Source organism: Loxodonta africana, chromosome 6 (assembly GCF_030014295.1).
Source record: "Loxodonta africana isolate mLoxAfr1 chromosome 6, mLoxAfr1.hap2, whole genome shotgun sequence".
Classification (NCBI taxonomy): Eukaryota; Metazoa; Chordata; class Mammalia; order Proboscidea; family Elephantidae; genus Loxodonta; species Loxodonta africana.
In genome coordinates, this window is record NC_087347.1 from 1,332,564 (window position 1) to 1,356,799 (window position 24,236).

The 24,236-nt window shown below is 51.8% G+C and overlaps 1 protein-coding gene across 2 annotated transcripts; it reads right to left on the reverse strand.

The window, feature by feature from the left end:
- Positions 1 to 5,021: 5,021 nt before the first annotated feature.
- On the reverse strand, positions 5,022 to 24,236 carry ING5 (inhibitor of growth family member 5). 2 transcript variants are annotated; one of them, XM_064286354.1, is made up of 8 exons: positions 24,156 to 24,236; positions 20,929 to 21,000; positions 13,577 to 13,743; positions 11,991 to 12,102; positions 11,731 to 11,821; positions 9,902 to 10,037; positions 9,703 to 9,764; positions 5,022 to 8,987 (listed from the first exon to the last, which is right to left on the reverse strand). In XM_064286354.1, the coding sequence occupies exons 1-8, from the start codon at positions 24,190 to 24,192 to the stop codon at positions 8,945 to 8,947; spliced, it is 720 nt and encodes a 239-aa protein (XP_064142424.1). In that variant the 5' UTR covers positions 24,193 to 24,236; the 3' UTR covers positions 5,022 to 8,944. The 2 variants fall into 2 exon arrangements, with proteins under 2 accessions (XP_064142424.1, XP_064142423.1); XM_064286353.1 differs by having other exon boundaries at positions 11,731 to 11,824.

The window sequence follows — 24,236 nt, forward strand, 5'->3', positions numbered from 1 at the left end:
CCCGCCCCTGGCCCGCCTCCCGCCACAGGCCCCGCCCCCTGGCCCGGGCCCCGCCCCTGGCCCGGGCCCCGCCCCTGGCCCGCCTCCCGTCGCAGGCCCCGCCCCTGGCCCGGGCCCCGCCCAGTCTTCAACAGCGCCGCAGGCCTCGGGCGGCCGGGACCACAGAGAGCCTGCTGACGCGGGCCCCGCCCCTGGCCCGCCTCCCGTCGCAGGCCCCGCCCCTGGCCCGGGCCCCGCCCAGTCTTCAACAGCGCCGCAGGCCTCGGGCGGCCGGGACCACAGAGAGCCTGGGAGCGGACTGAGCCGGGGCGCTGAGCCCCGCCCCCTGATTCGGGCCCCGCCCTCTGATCCGGGCCCCGCCCAGTCCGGCCAGGCTCGCATCCAGCGCCACCCACCCTCTGCCCGGCCTGCGCTGGGATTTGTCCTGTCCGGACATCGCGACCTTGACCCAGACCCCTTTTTCTGCTGACCCCGTGTGCACCTGACCGGGCTCGAGGAGCCTCCCCACCCCCGTCCTGTGGCCACCCAGTGCGGCCCCACGGGCTCTGGCCCCACGGGCGGACCAGCAGGCTGGTGGGCGCACCTGTGACCGCCCCCGCAGCGGCACGTCCTCCCGAGCAGGGACCGAGCTTGCACTCGGGGATTCACCTCCGGCCCAGGCCCCAGGGTCGCCTTGGACTGCCCTCCCCCCGACACCTTCGAACTCCCCTCCGTGGGCCGGGCAGTGCTCCTGCCTCTGTCCAGACTGGCCTGCGATGGGAGGCGACCACTGCTGCCTTCTGCCGCCCCTCCTGCTACTCCTGCTGGGTGCTCCTGCCGCCGAGGGGCTCCTGCACCCAGTACCAATGGTTCCCCCGCCCAGCCCAATCCACACCCCATAACCAGCACCATCACACCCCCTCAGGAGACAGCGCAGCCTGGAGACCTGGCCCCCAGCTCCGTCTGGAGCTCTGGTAGCAGCTGTCGTGGCCACAGTAGTGCCCTCTCCTCAGACCTCCGAGTCCCAGCCCCGTGGAGCGCCCCCTCCCCCGAGCCCCTGAGACATGGATACTCCAGGCACACACACCGCTCAGAGGTTCCAGGGACCCCTCACTGCTCTCCCTCCTCAGTGCTGTATCCCAGCTCATGGGCCCTCCTCCTCCAGCATCTTCCTTTTGTCCCCCAGCCTCAGTGTGGTCTCCACTTCCTGCAGTCACTAAAAAAAAAAACCTGGGTGTTATTTGCCTCTTCAGCCTTCCAATACCCTAAATTGTTAAAATAACTAACATGGTTCCTGCTCTCCTCACTGACACAGTAACTGGTATGAAGTGTGGGGTTTATTTCCCACCTGCTGATTCCCATGCGTCTTACCAAGGCATCTAAAGTGCTTGCCCCTCCTTGTCCAATTCAATCGTTAACATCAGTGATGTAGACAGGAGTGATATTCTGTGGGATGTTATGGGTTGAATTGTATCCCCAAAAAGATGTGCTGATGCTCTAACCCCTGATACCTGTAAATGTGACCTTGTTTGGAGTTCGGGTCTTTGAAGATGTTATCAGTTAACATGAGGTCCTCCTGGAGTACTAGGAGTCCTAATCTCATGAGTGGAAATAATACACAACAAAGCATATATATATATACACACCAATTCAACAATTTCTACATGTATAATTCAGTCATGTTGACTACATCCTTCAAATTGTGAAGCCATTGCTATCCTTTTTCAAATTATTCCATCACCATTAACATAAACCCTCTGCCCTCTTAAGCAAAAACTTCCCCTTCCCCCCTAAAAAAAAAAAACCCATTGCCATGGAGTCGATTCCAACTCATAGCAACCCTATAGGACAGGTGTCATGGATTGAATTGTGTCCCCCAAAAACATGTGTCAACTTGGTTAGGCCATGATTCTCAGTATTGTGTGGTTGTCCTCCATTTTGTAAATTGTAATTTTATGTTGAGAGGATTAGGGTGGGATTATAACACCACCCTTACTCACCTCCCTGATTCAAGGGAGTTTCCCTGGGGTGTGGCCTGCACCACCTTTTATCTCTCAAGAGATAAAAGAAAAAGGGAAGCAAGCAGAGAGTTGGGGACCTCATACCACCAAGAAAGCAGCACCAGAAGTAGAGCACGTCCTTTGGACATGGGGTCCCCACGCCTGAGAAGCTCCTCAACCAGGGTAAGATTGAGGACAAGAAGCCTTCCTACAGAGCTGACAGAGAAAGGCTTCCCCTGGAACTGATCCCCTTAATTTGGACTTGTAACCTACTAGACTGTGAGAAAACAAATTTCTCTTTGTTAAAGCCATCCACATGTGGTATTTGTGTTATGGCAGGACTAGATGTCTAAGACAACAGGGTGGAACTGTCCCATTGGGTTCGCAAAGCTGTCATCTTTACGGAAGCAGACTGCCACAACTTTCTCCCTCAGAGCAGCCAGTGGGTTCGACCCTCTGACCTTTTGGTTAGCAGCCAAGCACTTTCACCACTGTGCCACCAGGGCTCCCAACCTTGATAACCACAAATAATCTTTGATTTCTATACATCTGCTCATTTCATGTGGTGGTGGTTGTTGTTGTTGTTAAGTGCCATCGAGTCGGTTCCGACTCATAGCGACCCTATGCACAACAGAACAAAACACTACCTCGTCCTGCGCCATCCTTAAAATCGTTGTTTATGCTTGAGCCCATTGTTGCAGCCACTGTGTCAATCCACCTCTTTAAGGGTCTTCCTCTTTTCCGCTGACGCTGTATTTTGCGAAGCATGATGTCCTTCTCCAGGGACTGGTCCCTCCTGACAACATGTCCAAAGTATGTAAGACACAGTCTCGCCATCCTTGCTTCTAAGGAGCATTCTGGTTGTACTTCTTCCAAGACAGATTTATTCGTTCTTCTCACAGTCCATGGTATATTCAGTATTCTTCACCAACAACACAATTTAAAGGCATCAATTCTTCGGTCTTCCTGATTCACTGTCCAGCACCCAGCATCACAACACACAAGCCCCCACAGTACGACAAACTGACAGACACGTGGGGGATTTCATGTCAGATCATACATTATTTGTCCCTTTGTGACTTTTTTCACTCACCACGATGTTTTCAAGATTCATGCATGTTGTGGCATGCAAGTGGTACGCTTTTAAAAGAGGAGACACAGAGACAGAGGAGGGACGCCATGTGACACTGCGCCTGCAAGACAATGAACACCTGGAGCCACCAGAAGCTGGGAGAGAGGCAGGAATAGATGCCCCTTCAGAGCCTAGAACTGAGACAATAAATTTCTGTTCTATGAACCCAACTGCTTTGTGATATTTTGTCCTGGCAGCCCTAAGGAACTAACACAGATGTTAAGATAATGGAGATCTCTAAACTAGATTATGGCAAACAGCAGGAGAGTTACCATAACTCTGAGGCAAGGCTGTGAGGGTGTAGTGTTGGCTTTGCCAAGTAAAAGCAAACTGATTCTGTTGGCCCCTGCAAACTGGTATAGAAAAAAAAAATTATCTTCCAGATGAGTAGCAGCATACTACATGCCAGACGTGTGCTGACTTGCTCTAGTAATGACACCATACCTGGAACAAGTGGGGTCATCACCTGACTACATTTTCAATAAGCCATGTCATCTAAGATCTACCCACCTTCTACACAGGGAAATTAAAGGGGGGTGAGGTAAGTAAACCACTCCCAAAGCCTCCAAGTCAAGGATGGACTTTGCCTTTGGGTTGTCATCTCGGTAGAGAGCGAAGCTCCAGAGACTTCCACATGGCCCTTCCTACCAAGATGGTCCTTGCCCACAGGTCAGAGTCTTGTGGGAATTCTGCCAGTTGTAGTGTATATCCATTTCAGTTATATGTTATGGAGGTGGAAACATAGCCACGGTGGGCCTGTGAACCCACTGAGACACATGTCATTTATCACCTGACCTTCCTAAGCCCTCACCTGACTGTGGACTAGGGGCCATTTGCATCCCTGGAACGTAAACATCACACACACACATATAGTAGAGATGGGCTGTCTTAGTCTGGGGTCTCTACAGACGGAAAACCAGTAAAACATATAAATATGTAGATTTATATCAAGGAAACTGCTCACGTGGTTGTAGGGGCTGGAACATCCCAAGTCTGTGGATCAGAACAGAGGCTTCTCCTGATGCACATAGCCACAGGGGCTGATGAACCCAAGGTCAGCAGGTCAGACAGCAGAGCTCTTCTTCACAGGCTGTGAAGATTGACGAATCTCAAAGATCACCAGGCAAGACCGCAAGTAAGCTGCTAGCTCAAGCCCCAAGAACCAGAGACCAGATGAACAGGAGCCAGCTGCAGGGTCCAGAACGAGCAAAAGCCCACAAGCCTTGCCAGAAGGGCCACTTTTATTCAATGCAGGCCACACACCCAAGAAAACTCCCTTTCAACTGACTGGCTCCTCATAGCAGATCCCATCATGGAGGTGATCACATAGTATCAAATCTCATCATGGAAGTCATCACATAGTATCAAATCTCATCATGGAAGTGATCACACCATCATACGACTATCAAATCACTGAGAATCATGGTCCAGCCAAGTTGACACACAAAACCTTCACCACCACATGGGCCCTTTCCTCCCCCTGCCCCACGACGCCCCACTGCAGGCACTCCAGCTGTGTGGTCCCTCAGAGCCAGGAGGAACATCTGTGTGTGCCTGGGGTGGCACCAGGGACTCCTCAGGAACCTCGCCCCCAAGGACCTGGGTCTGTGGACCAGTCACACACAGACAGTAGTCAGAGGCTGTAGCTCTCCACTGTGGCAACTCAAGTTGACTTTCTGGGCCCCAACAGTTAACACTTCTCAAGGCATGGTCTAAAGAACTATCTCACCTCCAAAGTGACTCTCGCACAGAGTGGCAACCCTCCTGCACCCTGCACATCTCGCACCCAGAGCGGCAACCCTCCTGCACCCTGCACATCCCCCTCAAACCTTGACATGGGACGCACCGCTGCTCATCTCTGGAGCAACATGGGCACTTAAAACAGCTTCCCAAATGACACGCTCCCAACGCTTGCTCCAAAAAATATTTTATTTATTACAATATATCCATGATCTATATAACATGATCCAAAAATACAGATATACATCTTTACATTATTTAATAAAAAGATTTACAATATTCTCTTTCATTTACAGAGGGAACATAGATAACAATTCCTTGAAAAGAAAATATGACATTCATGTTAAAGTTGCGCCATCTTTTTGGATGAAATGTGTAAAGCTGACACCACACGACACACATGTGAGGAAAGAGAACTCACTCAAGTGGGAACGCTTTCCTGGCCCCCCACTTGCCACTCTAAAGCTCCTCTCAGTGCAGGTCATGAAGACCAATGCTGTTCACCAAACACAGGAAAACGTCCCCTCTTCAGTGCCCACACCACCCCCCCACTGAGCAACAACTGTGGGCCTGACCCCCCGGACTTCCCCATCCTGTCACCCCCCACACTGCAGGCTCCTGGCTCTGTGCCCACAGTGGTTGCTGTGCAGATGAGTTATTGCTGCAGAGGCCCTGATGAGGGCAAAGGGGGGTCAGAGGGCCAAACGCAGTGTGGACTTTTGGGGGGGAAGGGGTGTAAGGCTGTCATCATCCCCACCCACCCAGAAAGCCTCCCCTGTGACCAGGCCACAGGGCAGCTTCTCAGTCACTGCCAGTCCTTGACCCACCTGCCCATGAGGACCCCAGCCAGTGTGGGGCACAGTCAGACACAGGCCTGTCAGCGTCCACATCCAGACAGTGACACCACCAGAGACAGCGGAGACTGGGGCGCAGACCTGGGCACACACTTGGGCGGAGTGTGTCACTCTAAAATGCAGCATGTTTTCTCCTACAGGAGCAGGTCCCCTCAAACTGCTGGTTCTGACCCGCAGCACTGAGAGCAAGGAGCGTGGCTGTGTCCTGAACAGACATTCCTTCCTTACAGGTGACCCTGAAGACATGAGGCTCCAGTACCTGTGGTTCAGGAGGCACTGCGCGTCTCCCCGGGTCCAGCCCAGACGTCCCTCCGGCTCTGGCGAGCTCCCAGCTCAGGCACTGGGCAGGCACAAGGGGGCTCTGGCCTGAGCACTATCCTAAGCTGTCGAGACCCAAGGTGGCCAGGCTCCAGGCAGTCCCTGGAAGGTGCTGACCACGCAGCCACCTTGCGTCCCAGCAGGAGCCAGGCTCATTCTGCAGGCCACTCTCCCAGCCACGGCCTCTCCACAGCATCTTCCCACTTGCTCTCCTCTGACAGTGTTAACACTCAGAAAGGCATGCAGTCCTGTTCGAGGAACGTTCTAAGGAATTTTCCTACTTTGCTCAGGTTTTCTGTTTTCTCCAAAGCTAGATACGTATTGTTTTGGTGATATTACTTAAACTGGCAAAAGTAAACACTAGAAACAGATAACCACAGAACCATAAAAAAGTCAACACGCGACCCACTACACAGGAAAGCTGACGACGCCATCATATTTACACAAAACACTGAGACACGGCAGCCGTCGTCCACCTGTGCAACCTCAAGAATCACAATGACAACCAAGCATGACCATTCATCAGAAACAACACCACACAGTTTTTTCCAGTGATAACACTGGGTGTAATCTGCTCAAAGACAAAGCACAATTTTTAAGTTAGTTTCTAAAGAATCATGATACATCATCTCATTGAACACCTATTGTACTTACCAATCCCTCTCCACAAACTGGTACGAGGGTGAGGGAAACACATGTCCCCACAGTTTATCCCCGAGCCTTTGAACACCTCTGTTATCAGAAAGCCGGTTAGTAAGTCACAAGCGTCTCCAGTTCTGTGGATGTGGCCCGAACTGGAATGGGGGTGCTGGCCACATTCACTCCCTGAGCAGTCAGAAGTATGTCGGTTCTCAGGGAGCTCCTTCAGGCAGGGGTATGCACAGGACGAGCTGCGGCAGCTGCTGACCCCCACCCAGAACCACCCGGAACCCGCCAGCACCTGGAGCTGGCCCACACCTGCCAGTCACTTGAGCACAAACCCTGCTCTCTTCATTTCTCTCAGAGGACAGGCATTTAGAAAGGGATTTGGTCCACCACCTCCTAAGGACAGGGCTTCAGACCAGTTCTTCCCAGTTCAGACATAGCCAAGGAAGCAACACCAGAACAGACCCAAATTTTTAAAATTTGGGTGAACTGGAACAATAACCAGAATGGGAAAAATTGAGTTGAAGCCCTCCTAGAAACTTCATCTCCCTCCTAGAGAACAAGGGCAGCATCTGCGTTGCATAGCAACCAAACCTCTTGGCTCTCAGATTTTAAGCAGAGTCAGAAACAGTAGTGCCCCGCTCTGAATGTGTGCTGTTCTCCACTGTCCTACCAATAATCCAATCTCATGCATCAGGCCCCGAAAGGGCTTGCTACACCTGAGTCTCCCATCCCAGGGCTCTGACTGGTAATTTTTCCCGTTCCAGTTACCATTCCATATCACCTAAATTGTAAAAATTCGGGTCTGTTCCAGTTTTGCCTCGTTGCCGTAACTGAGCCAGTCTCAACCATGAGAAGCCCTGGATGAGGATCACAGACTAGGTGCCTTCTTACGCTGGTGCCAACATGATGGTTCCTTGGCACCTCATTTCCACTCACCGAACGCCAACTCGCCCTGAGCGCCACCCTAAACTGCCCAGACCCAAGGTGGTAACCCAGGCACAGCCCCTCAGAGGGTGCTCACTGGACACAACCTGTCATCCCATGAAGATGCCCACTCAAAGTCCCTCACCAAGCGCCAGCTTGCCCTGAGGAGGGTGCTTACTGGACAGTCCCTCACCCCGCAGAGGTGCTCGCCTGGACACAACCCCATGAGCATCACCCTTACTTCCTCATTGGCAAATCAGAACAAAAAGTCAACAAGCTCAGCCCTACTGCCCTTTTCACAGAAAATCATCAATTCTTAGAGTGGGAATTTCATATCTTAATTCCACCACACGGGTCTCTTTTCTGGGGTGAGGATAGGAGTCCTCTCATTTCTCAAGATGCAAGCCGGAGGGTTCCCAGCAGTCCAGCATGCTCTTGCTACCGCCCTCTGCACTTGGTCTTCATGTTTCGTCGCACACACTTGCACAGGCCAGACAGACGTGGTTCTCCCCAGCCTTCCCCGAAGACATTCCGAGTCAGTTTGGTGCAAGTGGGTTCAGAAAGCGGCTCCAGAACTGCTGCCATGTCACAGACGAAGTAATCACAGCCTCCTGTGTGGAAGCTTCTGCTCCACAAAGGAGCGTACAGATGGCTAACACCAGGCCACGGTGCCGGGCTCCAACACACACCAGGGCAACTGTCTTCATGCCAACACACTCACCTCCCTTCACAGTAAAAACACCAAGGTTCCCAGAGACACGGGGTCAGCAGACCTGGGACACAGCACCAGTGACCAACGCTCCTCACTACAGATGGGGAGTGGACACTCACTTGAGGGGTTGTGCACGAGAACGCAGGGTTCCTCCTCTGGTAAGCACGTCTTTGTCAAGGGTCTGCGATCACTGCGTTGAGGGCCAAGCTGCAGATGCGCACCCACATACACCCCATGTGGGGTGGGGAGTGTGGGACCCTGTGCTGCACTTGACAGTTCTATCAGCCTCACACAGACCCCACAGAGGTTCACACCTGTGATTGCAGCATGCTGGCAGTGTACCAGGTGACGACCTCACCGCCCACGCTGCCGCGGTGACTGCATGCGTGCTCGGGCAGGGTGAGGGATGCATAAAACGTCACCAAAGTCACAGTGGCCTGTTCCCAGGAGAGCACTCCTCTGTGTAAACAAGTTTTGGGTGATTCCCTGTTTGCTTTGAACACCGAGAAGGACAACTGGCCACTCAGTTATTAAATATCAGTCAAAACAAGGTAGTTTTCAGATGAAGGTAAGATATCGTAACACGAATGGAGAAAATATTAGCTTGCTCTTCTGACCCAAGGCACACGGCCTCTCCCTACTTCTTCTTCCTCTTTTCCTGAACACACCGTGGACAGAACCTGTGGAGAAAAGGCACAGAACTCAGGCTCTGCCCTGCTGCCAGCAGCACTAGCCCAACCCGGGCCCCAAACCACCCCACGTCCCATGTCCCCCAGGACCGTCAACCTGCCCCGTGTCCCCCAGGATGGCCAGCCTGCCCTGCACCCCAACCCACCCCAGGACTACCAACCCACTCTGCGCTCCATCCCGCCCCACGCCCCAGAACCGGCAGCCTACCCTGCACCCCGTGGGCCCCAAGACCACTGACCACCCCACGTCCCATGTCCCCCAGGACTGCTGACCTGCCCCATGCCGTGTCCTCCAGGACCGCCACCCTGCCCCACGTCCCACCCCACCCTGTGCCCCATGTCCCCCAGGACCACCAGTCCACCCCACGCCCCAACCCACCCTGTGCCCCACGTCCCCCAGGACCACCAGCCCACCCTGTGCCCCAACCCACCCCACATCCCCCAGGACCACCAGCCCACCCTGCGCCCCAAGTCCCCCAGGACCACTGAGTGCCAGGGGAGAGCGAGGAACAAAGGCACCAATAGAGGCCACCTGGGAAGGTTTGCGGCACTGCCCACTGGACACAGCCAGCCCTGGACACCGAGGGCAACGCCACTGCCACGCAGAGCACCAGCCACCACACCCAGTCTCTGCAGCAGTGGGTGCCAACTCAGTGTGGCACTCAGCGAGCAAAAGAAGGAAAGAGTGTTAAGCGCCCAAACTGACCATTTTCCTTTTGGCTTCGTGGTAAGGTCCACGCACGCGAAGTGAAACCACTCGATAGGGCACTGTGGGTCGAGGAGCAGAGAGGGCAGTTAGCTGTGCACTCCACGGGCACCCAACAGCCCTGGGGCTGGGCGCTGTCAGCAGTCCTGTGCCCCGTGCCCTGGTGGGAAGACCCGCCCACCCAGGGACTGGCACTCACATCAGGGTTGTCACAGCCGATCATCTCCCCATAGGACACCTGATGGCACAGGCAGTAGGTGGGCTCATTGGGGTCCACAGGCATATCCAGCACGTCTGAGGGGTGCACCGACAGGATGGTGTCCGCAAACTCGGACCTGGAGGAGCACAGCAGCGGTGCACGATGGGCACCGAGGGCCAGCCACTGCCCCTGCCCTCCAGGTGCCCCACGCTGACTGTGGAGACTGATCTCATCTCGTAAGGGAAAACCAACAGTGTGCCTAGTCATTAGTGACACACTCGCTCCCATCGTTCTCATCGTTCCTTGGAAACGTGCGATTCCACGGCCTGTCACCGGAGCCCTGCTCTCATCACAGGTGTCCCACGGGATTTTCAATCCAAACCACGACTCTGACCACAAAGTCTCTTTTCTAAGAACGCACAGAAGGAAACAAGGAGGACGGCAGCAAAGTATGGGACAGAGTGACGTCTCTGCAGTACCATTATCACAAAGCCCAAGGCAGCCGTGAACAAGGGAGATGGGGAGGACACCTCACCCCTCAGAGGGATGCCATCGGGTGCTTGCGAGGTGGAGGCATCGCAGCCCTAAGCCGGCCTTACTTGACACTTCCATCCTCACGCTATTTGATTTTACCCTTTTGTGTTTTTCAGTATTTTTTAAATAAACAATTATTTCAAAAAATTAATGTGCAAGCTGCAGGGTAATGCAGACAGTATATTCCCACTAACGTAACAAGTCTTCCCTGCCCCACCCTCGAGAGCAAATGAATACACATGCACATATATGCCTGCAAGAGCACAGAAATTTCTAGAATGGTGCAGGAGGCACTGTCCGCAGAGACCCTTGGGAATCAGGCTTCTGCTGGAGTCATTGCACAGCTGGGTGGCGGTCTCCATCCTCCCCCTACCCACGTGCCACATTCTGACTTGCTGTGTTTCCATCGTCAGATAAATGTGTCCTCGGGTGATGAATCCAGAAAGGCTGAGGGGAGATAAGAGCTCAACCACTGGGTCTAATAACCCTAAGTTCCCCCTCTTCCAAGAAGAGTTCACTCTCCAATGCTCCCCGTAACTGTCACAAGCACCTCCCCAGAGGCTGTTCGTAGGTCACCATTTTCTTTTCAGTCTAAAGATCACTTCTACGAAGCAAGGCTACAATACCTCAGGGGGGACAGTTTAAACGAAATACACACAAGTCCAAGTTAAACGACACATGTGTTTAGTATATACAGTCACGTAATTCAACAAACATCCAAAGTTATGTCTACACGTATAAAAATGAACAGATACACAAAAGTTCAGCTACTAAAGAGTAACTTAGGTTCAATTGTCAATAAAAATCCTAGACAGCATCATATTTCGAGACAATACAACGCAGCAGCTATGAGGTGGGCTCTAGAGTCAGACCTGAGAAAAAAGACCCGCTGCCGTCGAGTCGATTCCAACTCATAGAGACCCTATAGGACAGAGAATAACTGCCCCATACAGTTTCCAAGGAGTGCCTGGTGGAATCAAACTGCCGACCTTTTGGTCAGCAGCCATAGGTCTTAAACACTACACCACCGGGGTTTCTAACCAGCTGGTAGAAACCAAACCATGCCACACAGGAGCTACCAAGCCCTGGGCAAGCTGCCCTCCCTGTAGCTCACAGCAGCACTAACCCCCAGGCTGCGCTGAGGGCCAGCTAAGGTAACATACCTAAGGCACTGAGAACCATTCCTGAGGTCCGCTCAGGGTTAGCGCTCATTGGTGTTTCTGTCTCCTCAGTAAACATCAGTGGTGTCATTTTGGGGAGACGAGGAGACGGTAAGAAAAAAAAAAGCTTCGTACCCTCCTTTGTGCTTCTTCTTCTTTGGAGTATCCTCTTCGGACGTTCTCCTGCCTCGACCCCGGGAGCCTCTTTTCTCTTTCTGGCCCCGACCTTCTGAAAAACAGTAACGACCAAACAATTTTTGTGTTAGTCGCTAAAGCAGAGCGGGATTTACCCACGTAGGATATTTACCACAATGTCCCTAATACATTTACTAGGCAAATTTTTTCCAAAGTCCACAGTCAACAGTAATGACGTAAAGAAAGAACAACAGACTTGCTTTTTAACCCACGTCCTCCAGAACTCTCAAAGTCGCTGCCCTCCATCTTGTCCTTGAGGTCTGCCTCGAAGCGTGCCAGGTCTGCATCAAGCCTCCGGATGTGCTTGTCCACCTGCACAGGAGAATACAGACCTTACTATAAAAAACAGCAAAACGTTACTCAGCCCTAAAGAGAAACGAAACTCTGATACATGCTACAACACGGATGACCCAGAAAACACTACGCTGGGTGAAGTGAGTCAGCCACAAAAGAACAATACCGTATGGCCCCACTTACGTGAAATACCCAGAACAAGCAAATGCACAGAGACAGAAAGGGGAGAAGGCAGGTGGGGAGATACTGCTGAAGGGGAACAGAGTTTCTGTTTGGGAAGATGAGAAACTTTTGGAAAGAGATGATGGTGACGATTGCAAACATGATGAATGTAATTAATGCCAGTGAAACATATGCTTAAAAATGGTTAAACAGCAAGTTTTTTATCATACGTATTTTCCACACTAAAAACTCTGTAATAATAAAAACAACAGCAAAAAAAGACCAGTAAACACAGACGCAATATAACTCCAACCAGGAAATATCCTCATCTTTTGATTGAATTTTCAACTGACGAAACTGCCAAAACAAGGCACCCTGCTGCCCCCACTTCACCCTACTTCCCCACCCTCCCCACTCCCCCCACCATCTCCTAGGTCTGCATGGCCCCCCTCACCATCTCCTAGGTCTGCATGGCCCCCCTCCCTCTCCTAGGTCTGCACGGCCCCCACCATCTCCTAGGTCTGCATGGCCCTCACAATCTCCTAGGTCTGCATGGCCCTCACGATCTCTCTCCTAGGTCTGCATGGCCCCCCTCACCATCTCCTAGGTCTGCATGGCCCCCCTCCCTCTCCTAGGTCTGCACGGCCCCCACGATCTCCTAGGTCTGCATGGCCCTCACAATCTCCTAGGTCTGCATGGCCCTCACGATCTCTCTCCTAGGTCTGCATGGCCCCCCTCACCATCTCCTAGGTCTGCATGGCCCCCCTCCCTCTCCTAGGTCTGCATGGCCCCCACGATCTCCTAGGTCTGCATGGCCCCCACCATCTCCTAGGTCTGCATGGCCCTCACGATCTCTCTTCTAGGTCTGCATGGCCCCCACCATCCCCTAGGTCTGCATGGCCCCCGCCCCCCACCATCTCCTAGGTCTGCATGGCCCCCCCCCATCTCCTAGGTCTGCATGGCCCCCCAGCCTCTCCTAGGTCTGCATGGCCCCCACCATCTCCTAGGTCTGCATGTCGCCGCCACCATCTCCTAGGTCTGCATGACCCCCCTCCCTCTCCTAGGTCTGCATGGCCCCCACGATCTCCTAGGTCTGCATGGCCCTCACAATCTCCTAGGTCTGCATGGCCCCCACCATCTCCTAGGTCTGCATGGCCCCTGCCCCCCACCATCTCCTAGGTCTGCATGGCCCCCACGATTTCCTAGGTCCTCATGCCCCCCAGCCTGTCCTAGTCTGCATGGCCGCCACCATCTCCTAGGTCTGCATGCTCCCTAGCCTCTCCTAGGCCTGCATGGCCCTCACGATCTCCTAGGTCTGCATGGCACTCACCATCTCGTAGGTCTGCATGGCCAGCTGCACCTTGTCATCACTGTACTCCTTGCACTTGCTGTAGGCGCTCTGGATCTTCTGCAGGTGCTCCACGCGCTGGTCTGGGGAGAGGGTCTTCACTGTGGAGATGTACTCAGCAGCAAGGATGTCGATCTCAGCCTTCTTATCTGAGAAAAGAGGAAACATGCCCCTCCATAAGGAGATCCCACTGCAGGCCCACAGAGGCAAAAACAAAGTCACCAATACCAAGCTATGGCAGAGACATGGACAATGCCAGCCAATGGACATCAGCGGCCACAACCATTCTGCAGGGCAGCTTGGGATCATTCAGACGTGCACACTTGTCACTGGGGTCAAGCTGCCCAGGAGAGTCCAGTCCGCCTGCCATGCAGCATCAGTATACTAGTGCCCCTCTGACTATTACGGGACCCTGTGTGGATAATAAACTATGTGCTCACCCTTCCTAAGACCTGGCCCACTACTTGAAGGTGTGCACCTAAAGATCTGAGTAGATACATGTCAGGAAACGTGCATTACAGCAAAAAATAAGGAACAACCAAATGTCCAACCCACAGTAAAACAGATCAATAAACATGGTCCCCCTCGCGTGTCTGTCAGTGAGTCATACTGTGGGGGCTTGCATGTTGCTGTGATGCTGGAAGCTTTGTGACCATATTCAAATAGCACCAGAGTCACCCATGGTGGACAGGATTCAGCTGAAAGCTTCCAAACTAAGACAGACTAGAAAGAAGAACCCAGCAGTCTACTTCTGAAAAGAATTAGGCAGTAAAAAACTTATGAACAGCAGCAGAACGTTGTCTGATACAGTGCCAGAGTTGAGCCCCTCAGGCTGGAAAGTACCCAAAATATGACTGGAGAAGGACTGCCTCCTCAAAGTAGAATCGACCTTAATGAGGTGGATGGAGTCAAGATTTGAAGACCTTCATTTGCTGATGTGGTATCACTGAAAATGAGAAGAAACAGCTGCAGACATCCATTAATGATAGAATCGCGAAATGCACAAAAATTGGAAATTGTCAAAAATGAAATAGAAAGCGTAAACACCGATAACCTAGGCATTAGTGAACTGAAATGGACTTGTACTAGCCATTTTGAATTGGACAATCATATGATCTACTATGCCAGGAATAACAAATTTAAGAGGAATGGCGTTGTATTCATTGTCAAAAAGAACATTTCGAGATCAATCCTGAAGTACAACACTCCCAGTAATAGGATAATATCCATATGCCTGTAACGAAGACCAAATAATACAACCATTATTCCACTTATACACCAACCACTAAAGCTAAAGATGAAGAATTTGAATTTTTACCAACTTCTGCAGTCTGGAATTGATCAAACATGCAATCAGGATGCACTGGTAATTACTGGTGATTGGAATGCGAATATTGGAAACAAAGAAAAAGGACTGGTAGTTGAAAAATGTGGCCTTGGTGACAGAAACGATATCAGAGATCATGTGACAGAAGTTTGCAAGACCAAGGACTTGGCTTAAAGTCAGGAAAGCTGTGTGTCAGGGTTGTATCCTTTCACCATACCTACTCAATCTGTATGCTGAGCAAATAATCCGAGAAGCTGGACTATACGAAAAAGAACGGGGCATCAGAATTGGAGGAAGACTCATTAATAACCTGCATTATGCAGAGGACACAACCTTGCTTGCTGAAAGTGAAGAGGACTTGACGCACTTATTGATGAAGATCAAAGACTACAGCCTTCAGTATGGATTGCACCTCAACTTAAAGAAAACAAAAATCCTCACAACTGAGCCAATAAACAACATCGTGATAAAGAGAGAAAGGACTGAAGTTGTCAAGGATTTCATTTTACTTGGATCCATAATCAACACCCATGGAAGCACCAGTCAACACCTTTCTTCAACAACATGAACAACGACTATACATGCGGACCTTGCAGATAGAACACACAGGAATCAAATCAACTATATCTCTGGAAAGAGATGATGAAAAGACTCAATATTATCAGTCAGAACAAGGCCAGGGGCCAACTGCAGATCAGACCATCAACTGCTCATGTGCAACTTCAAGGTGAAGCTGAAGAAAATGAGAACAAGTCCAGGAGAGCCAAGGTGCATGACCTTGAATATATTCCACCTGAATATGGAAACCATCTCAAGAATAGATGTGACGCATCGAATGCTAATGACCAAAAACCAAAGGAGTTATGGAATGACATCAAGGACATATATGAAGAAAGCAAAAGGTCATTAAAAAGACAGGAAAGAAAGAAAAGACCAAAATGGATGTCAGATAAAACTCTAAAACTTGCTCTTGAACATCGCAAGTAGCTAAAGTGAAAAGAAAAAATGATGAAGTAAAAGAACTAAACAGAAAATTTCAAAAGGCGGCTTGAGAAAACAAACTAAAGTATTATAATGACATGTGCAAAGATCTAGAGTTAAAAAACCAAAAGGGAAGAACACACTCAGCATTTCTCAAGCTGAAAGAATTGAAGAAAAAATTCAAGCCTTAAGCTGCAATAGTGAAGGATTTCATGGGGAAAATATTAAACGACACAGGAAGCATCAAAAGAAGATGAATGGAATACACAGTCATTATACCAAAAAGAATTGGTCGACACTTAACCATTTCAAGAGGTAGCATATGATCGGGAACTAATGGTACTGAAGGAAAAGGTCCAAGCTGCACTGAAGGCACTGGCGAAAAACAAGGCTCCAGGAATTGACAGAATACCATCTGAGATGTTTCAACAAATGGATGCAGCACTGGAGGTGCTCACTCGTCTATGTCAAGAAATGCGGAAGACAGCTACCTGGCCAACCAACTGGAAGAGACCCTATATTTATGCCTATTCCCAAGAAAGGTGATCGAACAGATTATGAAAATTATTGAACAATATCATTAATATCACACGCAAATAAAATTTTGCTCAAGGTCATTCAAAAGCAGTTGGAGCAGTACATCAACAGGGAACTGCCAGAAATTCAAGCTGGATTCAGAAGAGGACGTGGAACCAGGGATATCATTGCTGATGTCAGATGGATCCTGGCTGAAAGCAGAGAATACCAGAAGGATCTTTACCTGTGTTTTATTGACTCTGCAAAGGCATTCGACTGTGTGGATCATAACAAACTACAGATAACAATGCGAAGAATAGGAATTCCAGAACACTTAATTGTGTTCATGAGGAACCTATATGTAGGCCAAAAAGCAGTCGTTCAGACAGAACAAGGTAATAGCACATGGCCTCAAGTCAGGAATGGTGTGTGTCAGGGTTGTATCCTTTCACCATACCTATTCAATCTGTATGCTGAGCAAATAATCCGAGAAGCTGGACTATATGAAGAAGAATGGGGCATCAGGATTGGAGGAAGACTCATTAACCTGCATTATGCAGAGGACACAACCTCGCTTGCTTAAAGTGAAGAGGACTTGAAGCACTTACTGATGAAGATCAAAGACTATGGCCTTCAGTATGGATTACACCTCAACATAAAGAAAACAAAAATCCTCACAACTGAGCCAATAAACAACATCGTAATAAAGAGAGAAAGGACTTAAGTTGTCAAAGATTTCATTTTACTTGGATCCACAATCAACGCCCACGGAAGCAACAGTCAAGAAATCAAACGACATGTTATATCAGGCAAATCTGCTGTAAAAGACCACTTCAACGTGTTGAAAAGCAAAGATGTCACCTTGAATACTAAGGTGCACCTGATCCAAGCCATGGCGTTTTCAACCACTTCACATGCATGTGAAAGCTAGACAATGAATAATAAGGAAGGCTGAAGAAAAATTAAGGCCCTTGAATTGTGGTATTTGCAAAGAATACCGAATATACCATGGACTGCCAAAACAAATGTCTCCGAAGAAGTACAGCCAGAACGCTCCCTAGAGGAAAAGATGGTGAGACTTTATCTCACATACTTTGGACATGTTATCAGGAGGGATCAGTCCCTGGAGAAGGACATCATGCTTGGTAAAACAGAGAGTCAGTGAAAGACAGGAAGATCTTCAACAAGATGGATTAACACAGTGGCTGCAACAGTGGACTCAAATATAACAATGATTGTGAGGATGGCACGGGACCGGGCAGTGTTTCGTTCTGTTGTGCACAGGGTCGCTACGAGTTGGAACTGACTTCATGGCACCTAACAACAACAAGCCGTGGTCCACTTACATGGCAGCAGAAACAGCAAATACAGCCACATGTGACAGCATGGACTGAGCCTACAGAAAGGAACACAGAGAGAAAAAGCAAGACACAAGGAAACATGCTGTGGGGCTCATTAACCTCAAACACAGAAACAGGCACAACCTGACCTGTGGTCCACTGAGGTGACAGATTATTGCTGAAGGTGGACCAGGGTTGTCACCAAATGAGGAGGGTGGCTGGCAGGGCCTGTCATGGTTCAGAGGGTCGCACAGGCTTCCAGGTGCTCCCCTGGCAGTGGTAGCAAAACAGTTAACCTAACACCACCATTACGCTCTCTACAAACATCTTACGCTTGTTTCTGGACGTAGTGCTGTATTTCACAATAAAAGAAGTCTTTGTCTTCCACAGTCGAGACGTTATCCCAAAGTGAAAAACCACAGGTATTTCAATCTTGCAAAACATGTACCCAGCACAAGTGAAAAACCACCCACAGCAAAGCACATCGTCATGAAATCTGAAACCCCAGGGATAAAGAGAATGTCCCAAAAGCTCCTGAAGAAGAGCAGGAAAAAAAAGATAATATATACAAAAGATCAGAAATCCGAATGGCATCAAACTTCTCAAAAGCAACACAGAAGCTAGAAGACAATGCAGCCATACCTTCGACATCCTGGGGAACACGATCACCAGCCTGGAATTCCACCCGGACAAACCACCAATCTAACATGTGGCTAGAATAAGCACATTTCCAGGCACACGCCTTTATGAGAAGTTCACCATCCCTCGTGCCCTTTTCTCAGCAAACTACCGAGGAAAGGCTCCAGAAAGACAAGGGATAAACCAGAAAGAGGACGCCTGAGACCCAGGAACAGAGTTCAACACTGACGGGAGGTGAAGGAGGACATCAGAAAAATCCCAGGGCAGCACCTAGAAACAACTGATCCAGGCTGGACAGGGGCTCCAGGAGAGGGGTCTCCAAGGAAAAACCTACATACCAGAGCTCTTGGGGTAGAGGTGGAGTTAGAATGTGGACGAGGAAGCCAATGAGCAAACAAAGCAATTGGTTATGTCAAGAAAAACACAAAGCGATTTGAAAAAGGTCATGCAAACACACACACTGGTGTGGCTCGTCTGTACAGGTCTACACGGCTGCCCAGCTGAAGCCACTATAACTGGTTGTACCACCAATTCTAACGTGACACACCCATGAGGTAGGGAGGTGGGGAGGGGGAGGGTGGGTTCACAAGCTGGCAGGGGGCATGCCACTGGAGAGGTAAATCATCGCTTTCCACAGTGTAACTGTGCAATAAAGAATTGGAGGAAGACCATTAACAGCCTGCGATATGCAGATGATACAACCTTGATTTCTGAAAGTGAAGAGGACTTGAAGCACTTATTGATGAAAATCAAAGACCACAGCCTTCAGTATGGATTACACCTCAACATAAAGAAAACAAAAATCCTCACAACTGCACCAATAAACAACATCGTGATAAACAGGAAAAAGACTGAAGTTGTCAAGGATTTCATTTTACTTCAATCCACAATCAACACCCATGGAAGCAGCAGTCAAGAAATCAAACGACTTACTGCACTGGGCAAATCCGCTGTAAGAGACCTCTTTAAAGTACTGAAAAGTAAAGATATCACTTTAAGGACTAAGATGGGCCTGACCCAAGCCATGCTGTTTCCGACAGCCTCATATGCATGTGAAAGCTGGACAATGAAAAAGGGAGACTGAAGAAAAATTATTTAAATTATGGTGTTGGTGAAGAATACTCAGTATACCCTGAAATGCCAGAACAAACACATCTGTCCTGGAAGAAATACAGTGAGAATGCTCCTTGTAAGCGAGGATGGCGAGACTTCGTCTTACATACTTTGAACATGTATACAGAGAGACCAGTCCCTAGAGAAGGATACCATGCTGGGTAAAGCAGACAGTCGTCGAAAAAGAAGAAGGCCCTCAATGAGACGGATCGGCACAGTGGCTGCAACAATGGACTCAAACACAGCAACAGTTGTGTTGATGGCACAGGACTGGACGGGACTTCGTTCTGTTGTACATAGGGTCGCTATGAGTCGGAACCTAACAACAACAACAACCAAAAGAAAAAAAAAGGATCTATCCGGCCTTCGCCCCCGGCTCCTTGGAAGTAACTTCCTGAGTGACCTTCCCACCCATAACTGATCTTTTATGCTAACAGGTAACTCACAGCCACTCCAGGAAGATCAACCACGTGACTGGGGGTTAGGGCTGGGGGGGGGATGGGGGGAACTGATCTAATCAATCATGCCTATGCACTGAAAACCCAATAAAAACTCTGGACTCCAAAGCTAAAGGGAGCTTCCCTGCTGGCAACAGCCAGAACCTGCTGTCACCCATCATGGCCAAGAAGACGTAGCTCATCCTGACTCCACAGGGAGAAGACGGCTGGGAGCTCCACACGGGGAGCCTCCAAACTCACCCTGCGGCTCTCTCCCTCTGGCCGGCTCTGATCTGTGTCACCTTGCTATAAGAAAACCACCATCCTCAGTACAGTGCCTTCCTGAGTTCTGTGAGTCGTTCTGGCCAATTATCGAACCTGAAGGAGACCCCCAAATTGTGGAGACCCCCAAATTTGTAGCCAGCTGGCCAGGTGTGAGGGTGGCCCTGTGAGCCTCCAACCTGGAGGCTGGCGTCAGAAGGGCAGTCTCATGAGGATGTGCCCTCAGCCTGACAACCTGTCGCAGCACCGAACAGATAAAATCTAAAACTGAAGGGAAATCAAAAATAAAACTAGCAAGAAGAAGATTCTTCTTTAGTTAGGGAGTTCAACACCACGAGGCCCAAAGATACTACCTAAATTTCTAAGCTAGGGACGTAATTTAAAATGAGAACACTTTTTGAAAGGAAAGAAAAAAGTATCCAAGTATTTCGAAAAGAAAAGAGCAGATGATGGTTATGAAAATTTGTAGTAAAAACCCAAGAAGCGAAAGGTGATTGACAACGTATCAGCATGCTCTCTAAGCCCCTGTACGTGCCATCCCCACAGCCTAGGCCAGGCAGCAGCACCCTCCCTGAGCTCCACCCCCAAAGCCCTCTGCCATCCCCAGTCTCCTCCCTACGCCTCTGTGCGCTGCCTTGGCGGCCTTGAGGCCCAGCTGTCAGAGTCCAGCTCCCAGCTGCACAGCAGGCCTGCACCCACCTTCCGTCCTCTGGTCCAGCTCACGCATCAGCTGGAAGTTCCTCTGAAGCTCACAGGGAAGGTTCTCGATACCTGAAACACCAAGACAGGAGGCTCCGTGTGAGTCTCAATAGCAGGACCAAGACCTGCCCACAAGGTTCTACAGCCATTCCCGTCTGTTTTGTTGGGGTTTCGGAAAGAGAAGGATGAAAATCTCTTTTTCAGGAACAGGCACCAAACACTGCTGGCAGAGGCTGACACTTGTCAGAAATAGAGAAGTTAGCAGTGACGCAGATACGAGTTGAAAGCAGGGCAAGGAAGACAGCCCATTGGCCAAACCCATCACAGCCCATGGACCTGCCATCACCCCTGGACCTGGCCGTCGCCCCCGGACCTGCCATTGCCCCCCGACCTGCTGTCGCCCCCTGACCCGGCATGCTCCGTGATATGGCCTTCACTTTCCTGAGACCCTGGGCATAGGCAGGTGCAGACCACCACTGCCAAGAGAATTCCTACAAGGAGGGAATGCTCTCTCTGAACTGCCTGGCACAGCAGCTACTGAGCACTTAAAATGTGGCTAGTGCACTGGGGAAATGAAGCGTTAGGTTTACTTAATGATAATTAAGGTTAGATGGTTCTTGAGGCTGGGGGCTACAATACTAGACCACGCAGGTCAGAGGACCCCACTCTTCAGCTTTTGGGCCAGCGTGCCCACCAGCCTGTGTGCCCCCCGACGCATCCCCCTCTGCCCCAGCCTCTCTGCTCCCACTGTGCCCCCACAGGCCTATGCATTCCCATATACATCCCCCCACGTGTCCCCCGACGTGTCCCCCTCCACGCCCCCCTACACATCCCCCTCCACCCCAGCCTCTCTGCTCCCACAGTGCCCCCACAGACCTACATATCCCCCTCCACATCCTCCCTAAACATGCCCCTACATCCCACCCTCTGTTCCCACCACACCAGTCTGTTCAACGACCCAGGCTCCTGAGCTCCACACTGCAGGACGGGCCACCACACCATACTCTCCCGCCTGCTGGTTCCCTGTAGCCTTGTAGGTTCTGCGAATTTTAAAGCCCCGTCCTACCCATGTGGGAGAAGTTCCAGGAGCACAAGGCCATGTCTGTTTTCAGGGCTTCCCGGCCCCCACCTGGCACAGCGCACCATGGTGCCCAGGAGGGGAACAGGGGCAACTGTCCCTGTACCCACGCAGGGGAGGCACACGTGTCCCCAAGCCCTCTGAGTACCTGCTGTACCCACTGGGCAGAACCGGGATACAGAGGAGGACACCATGCTCCCCTTCAGACGCCAGGCTGCTCCTGGGCCACGGCCGGCCCTGCTCACTGGCTCCACTGTCTTTAGTTATGACAGGGTAAAAGCATCCCGTCACCATGCTCCCCATTCTGTCTCTCCCACATGGGGACTCCCACTGCTCAGGGGGCAGAAGAAAAACCCATTGCTGTTGAGTCGTTTACGACTCATAGCTACCCTAAAGAACAGACAAGAAGGGCCCCATAGGGTTTTTTAAGGAGCGGCTGGTGGTTTTGAACTGGCAACCTTTTGGTTGGCAGCCGAGCTCTTAACCACTGCGCCACCAGGGAGCAGAATGAACAGTGTGGATTGGACATTCCCACTGTTGCCAGTTACGGGCACATGGCTCACTGACTCCTCTGAGCAAGCTCAGTAGGGCTCCCAAGTCCCCAGGCCAGCGAGGCTGTCAGAGTTCCCAGGGCAGCACTCCCAAAGGAGATGGTCTTACCAGACCACCTGAAAGACTGGCCAGCTCAGCCCCCACCCAGCCCCAAGGAAATCACCTGCCCCATAGTCACTAAATTCAAACATGGGTTCTGCCACTCAGCTTGCTGTGGGACCTTGTGCAAGTGACCACCCTCTCTGAGCCTCAGTTTCCTCAACTGCAAAATGGGGATACTTCCGCGAGAAGTCTGTTGCTTCGTGTAATGCAGACAAAAGGCAGCCAAGCATTGGGAGACTCGGTACGCATCGCACATTAGGACACCCGTCGTGATTCTTACCACTTTACCAAGCTCAGTAAGGCATGAGAGCATTCTGATCGTGGAACCACGTGCAACTTAATAAAGAAAGGGAACCGATACAACTCACCAAACCAGCGTCCCTATCCCCATTGTGCCGATGCAGAAACTGAGACTGGGCGCTGTCAAGGGGGCCGCAGGTCCCAGGACACATAGGGACACAACTCAGACCCGGGGCCCCGCAGGCCTGGTCTGCTCCACTGTACCACCGACCACCACTGGCCCTGGCCCTGCTCAGCCCTGCCCACGGAACAAGAACAGGACCCAAAAGCATCTGGCCCGGCTCCACCCACGAGACTCCACTGTGTCATAAGGCCGCGCCCATCCGGCAGAACCCACCTAGTCATCCAATTTTCGTCCAGTCCTCCAGAACCCAAAATGGACCCACTGTTCAGGCCCTGTTCACCTTACCTAGCCCCTCTATTCAGACCCCACACCACCCACCTTCCCCATATCAGGCCCCGCCCATCTTGCCCTGCCCCTCCATCCAGACCCCGCCACGCCCACCTGGCCCCACTATTCATGCCCCTCCCCTCCATCCAGACCCCGCCACGCCCACCTGGCCCCACTATTCATGCCCCGCCCCTCCATCCGGACCCCGCCACGCCCACCTGGCCCCACTATTCATGCCCCGCCCCTCCATCCAGACCCCGCCACGCCCACCTGGCCCCACTATTCATGCCCCGCCTCTCCATCCAGACCCCACCACGCCCACCTGGCCCCACTATTCATGCCCCGCCCCTTCATCCAGCCCCCGCCACGCCCACCCTACCAGCTATTCAGGCCCCGCCCATCTCGCCCCGTCCCCCATCCAGACCCCGCCACGCCCACCTGGCCCCACTACTCATCCCCCGCCCCGCCGCCCAGGCCCCGCCCGACCCCGGGTATTCAGGCCCCGCCCCGTCATCCGAGCCCCCTCCTGCCCGCCCGGCCCCGGCATTGAGGCCCCGCCCCACGGGCCGGCCCCGCCCCTCACGCCGGCCCCGCCCCGCCCGCCGTGACGCACCTGGAATTCGCGCGGACCCGGCCGCCCGCCCTCCCCGCGCCCCGCCCCCGCGCGTGCCCGGCGCCCCCACCGCCCCGGCCGCCCTCACGGGAACCCCCGCCGCCCGCCGCGCAAGGCCCGCCGTGCGGGGGAGCTGGGCGGCGACGGCGCCAGATGGCGGGGCGGGCCGGGGCGGCCGGCCGCGCGCTTACTGTCCAGGTAGTGCTCCAAGTACATGGCGGTCGCCATCTTCTCCGCGCCGCGCTCGGCTCTGCGCGGGCGGGCGGTGCCGG

What these genes read in the sequence shown, in the direction of transcription:
- ING5 (XM_064286353.1), bottom strand. Translation starts at nt 24,192, where the DNA reads ATGGCGACCGCCATGTACTTGGAGCACTACCTGGACA. An exon ending in CCATGCAGACCTACGAGATG is followed by an intron (nt 12,103 to 13,576) that starts GTGAGTGCCATG and finishes TCTCCTGTGCAG; the next exon opens with GTGGACAAGCACATCCGGAG. An exon ending in TCGGCTGTGACAACCCTGAT is followed by an intron (nt 9,765 to 9,901) that starts GTGAGTGCCAGT and finishes CTCGACCCACAG; the next exon opens with TGCCCTATCGAGTGGTTTCA.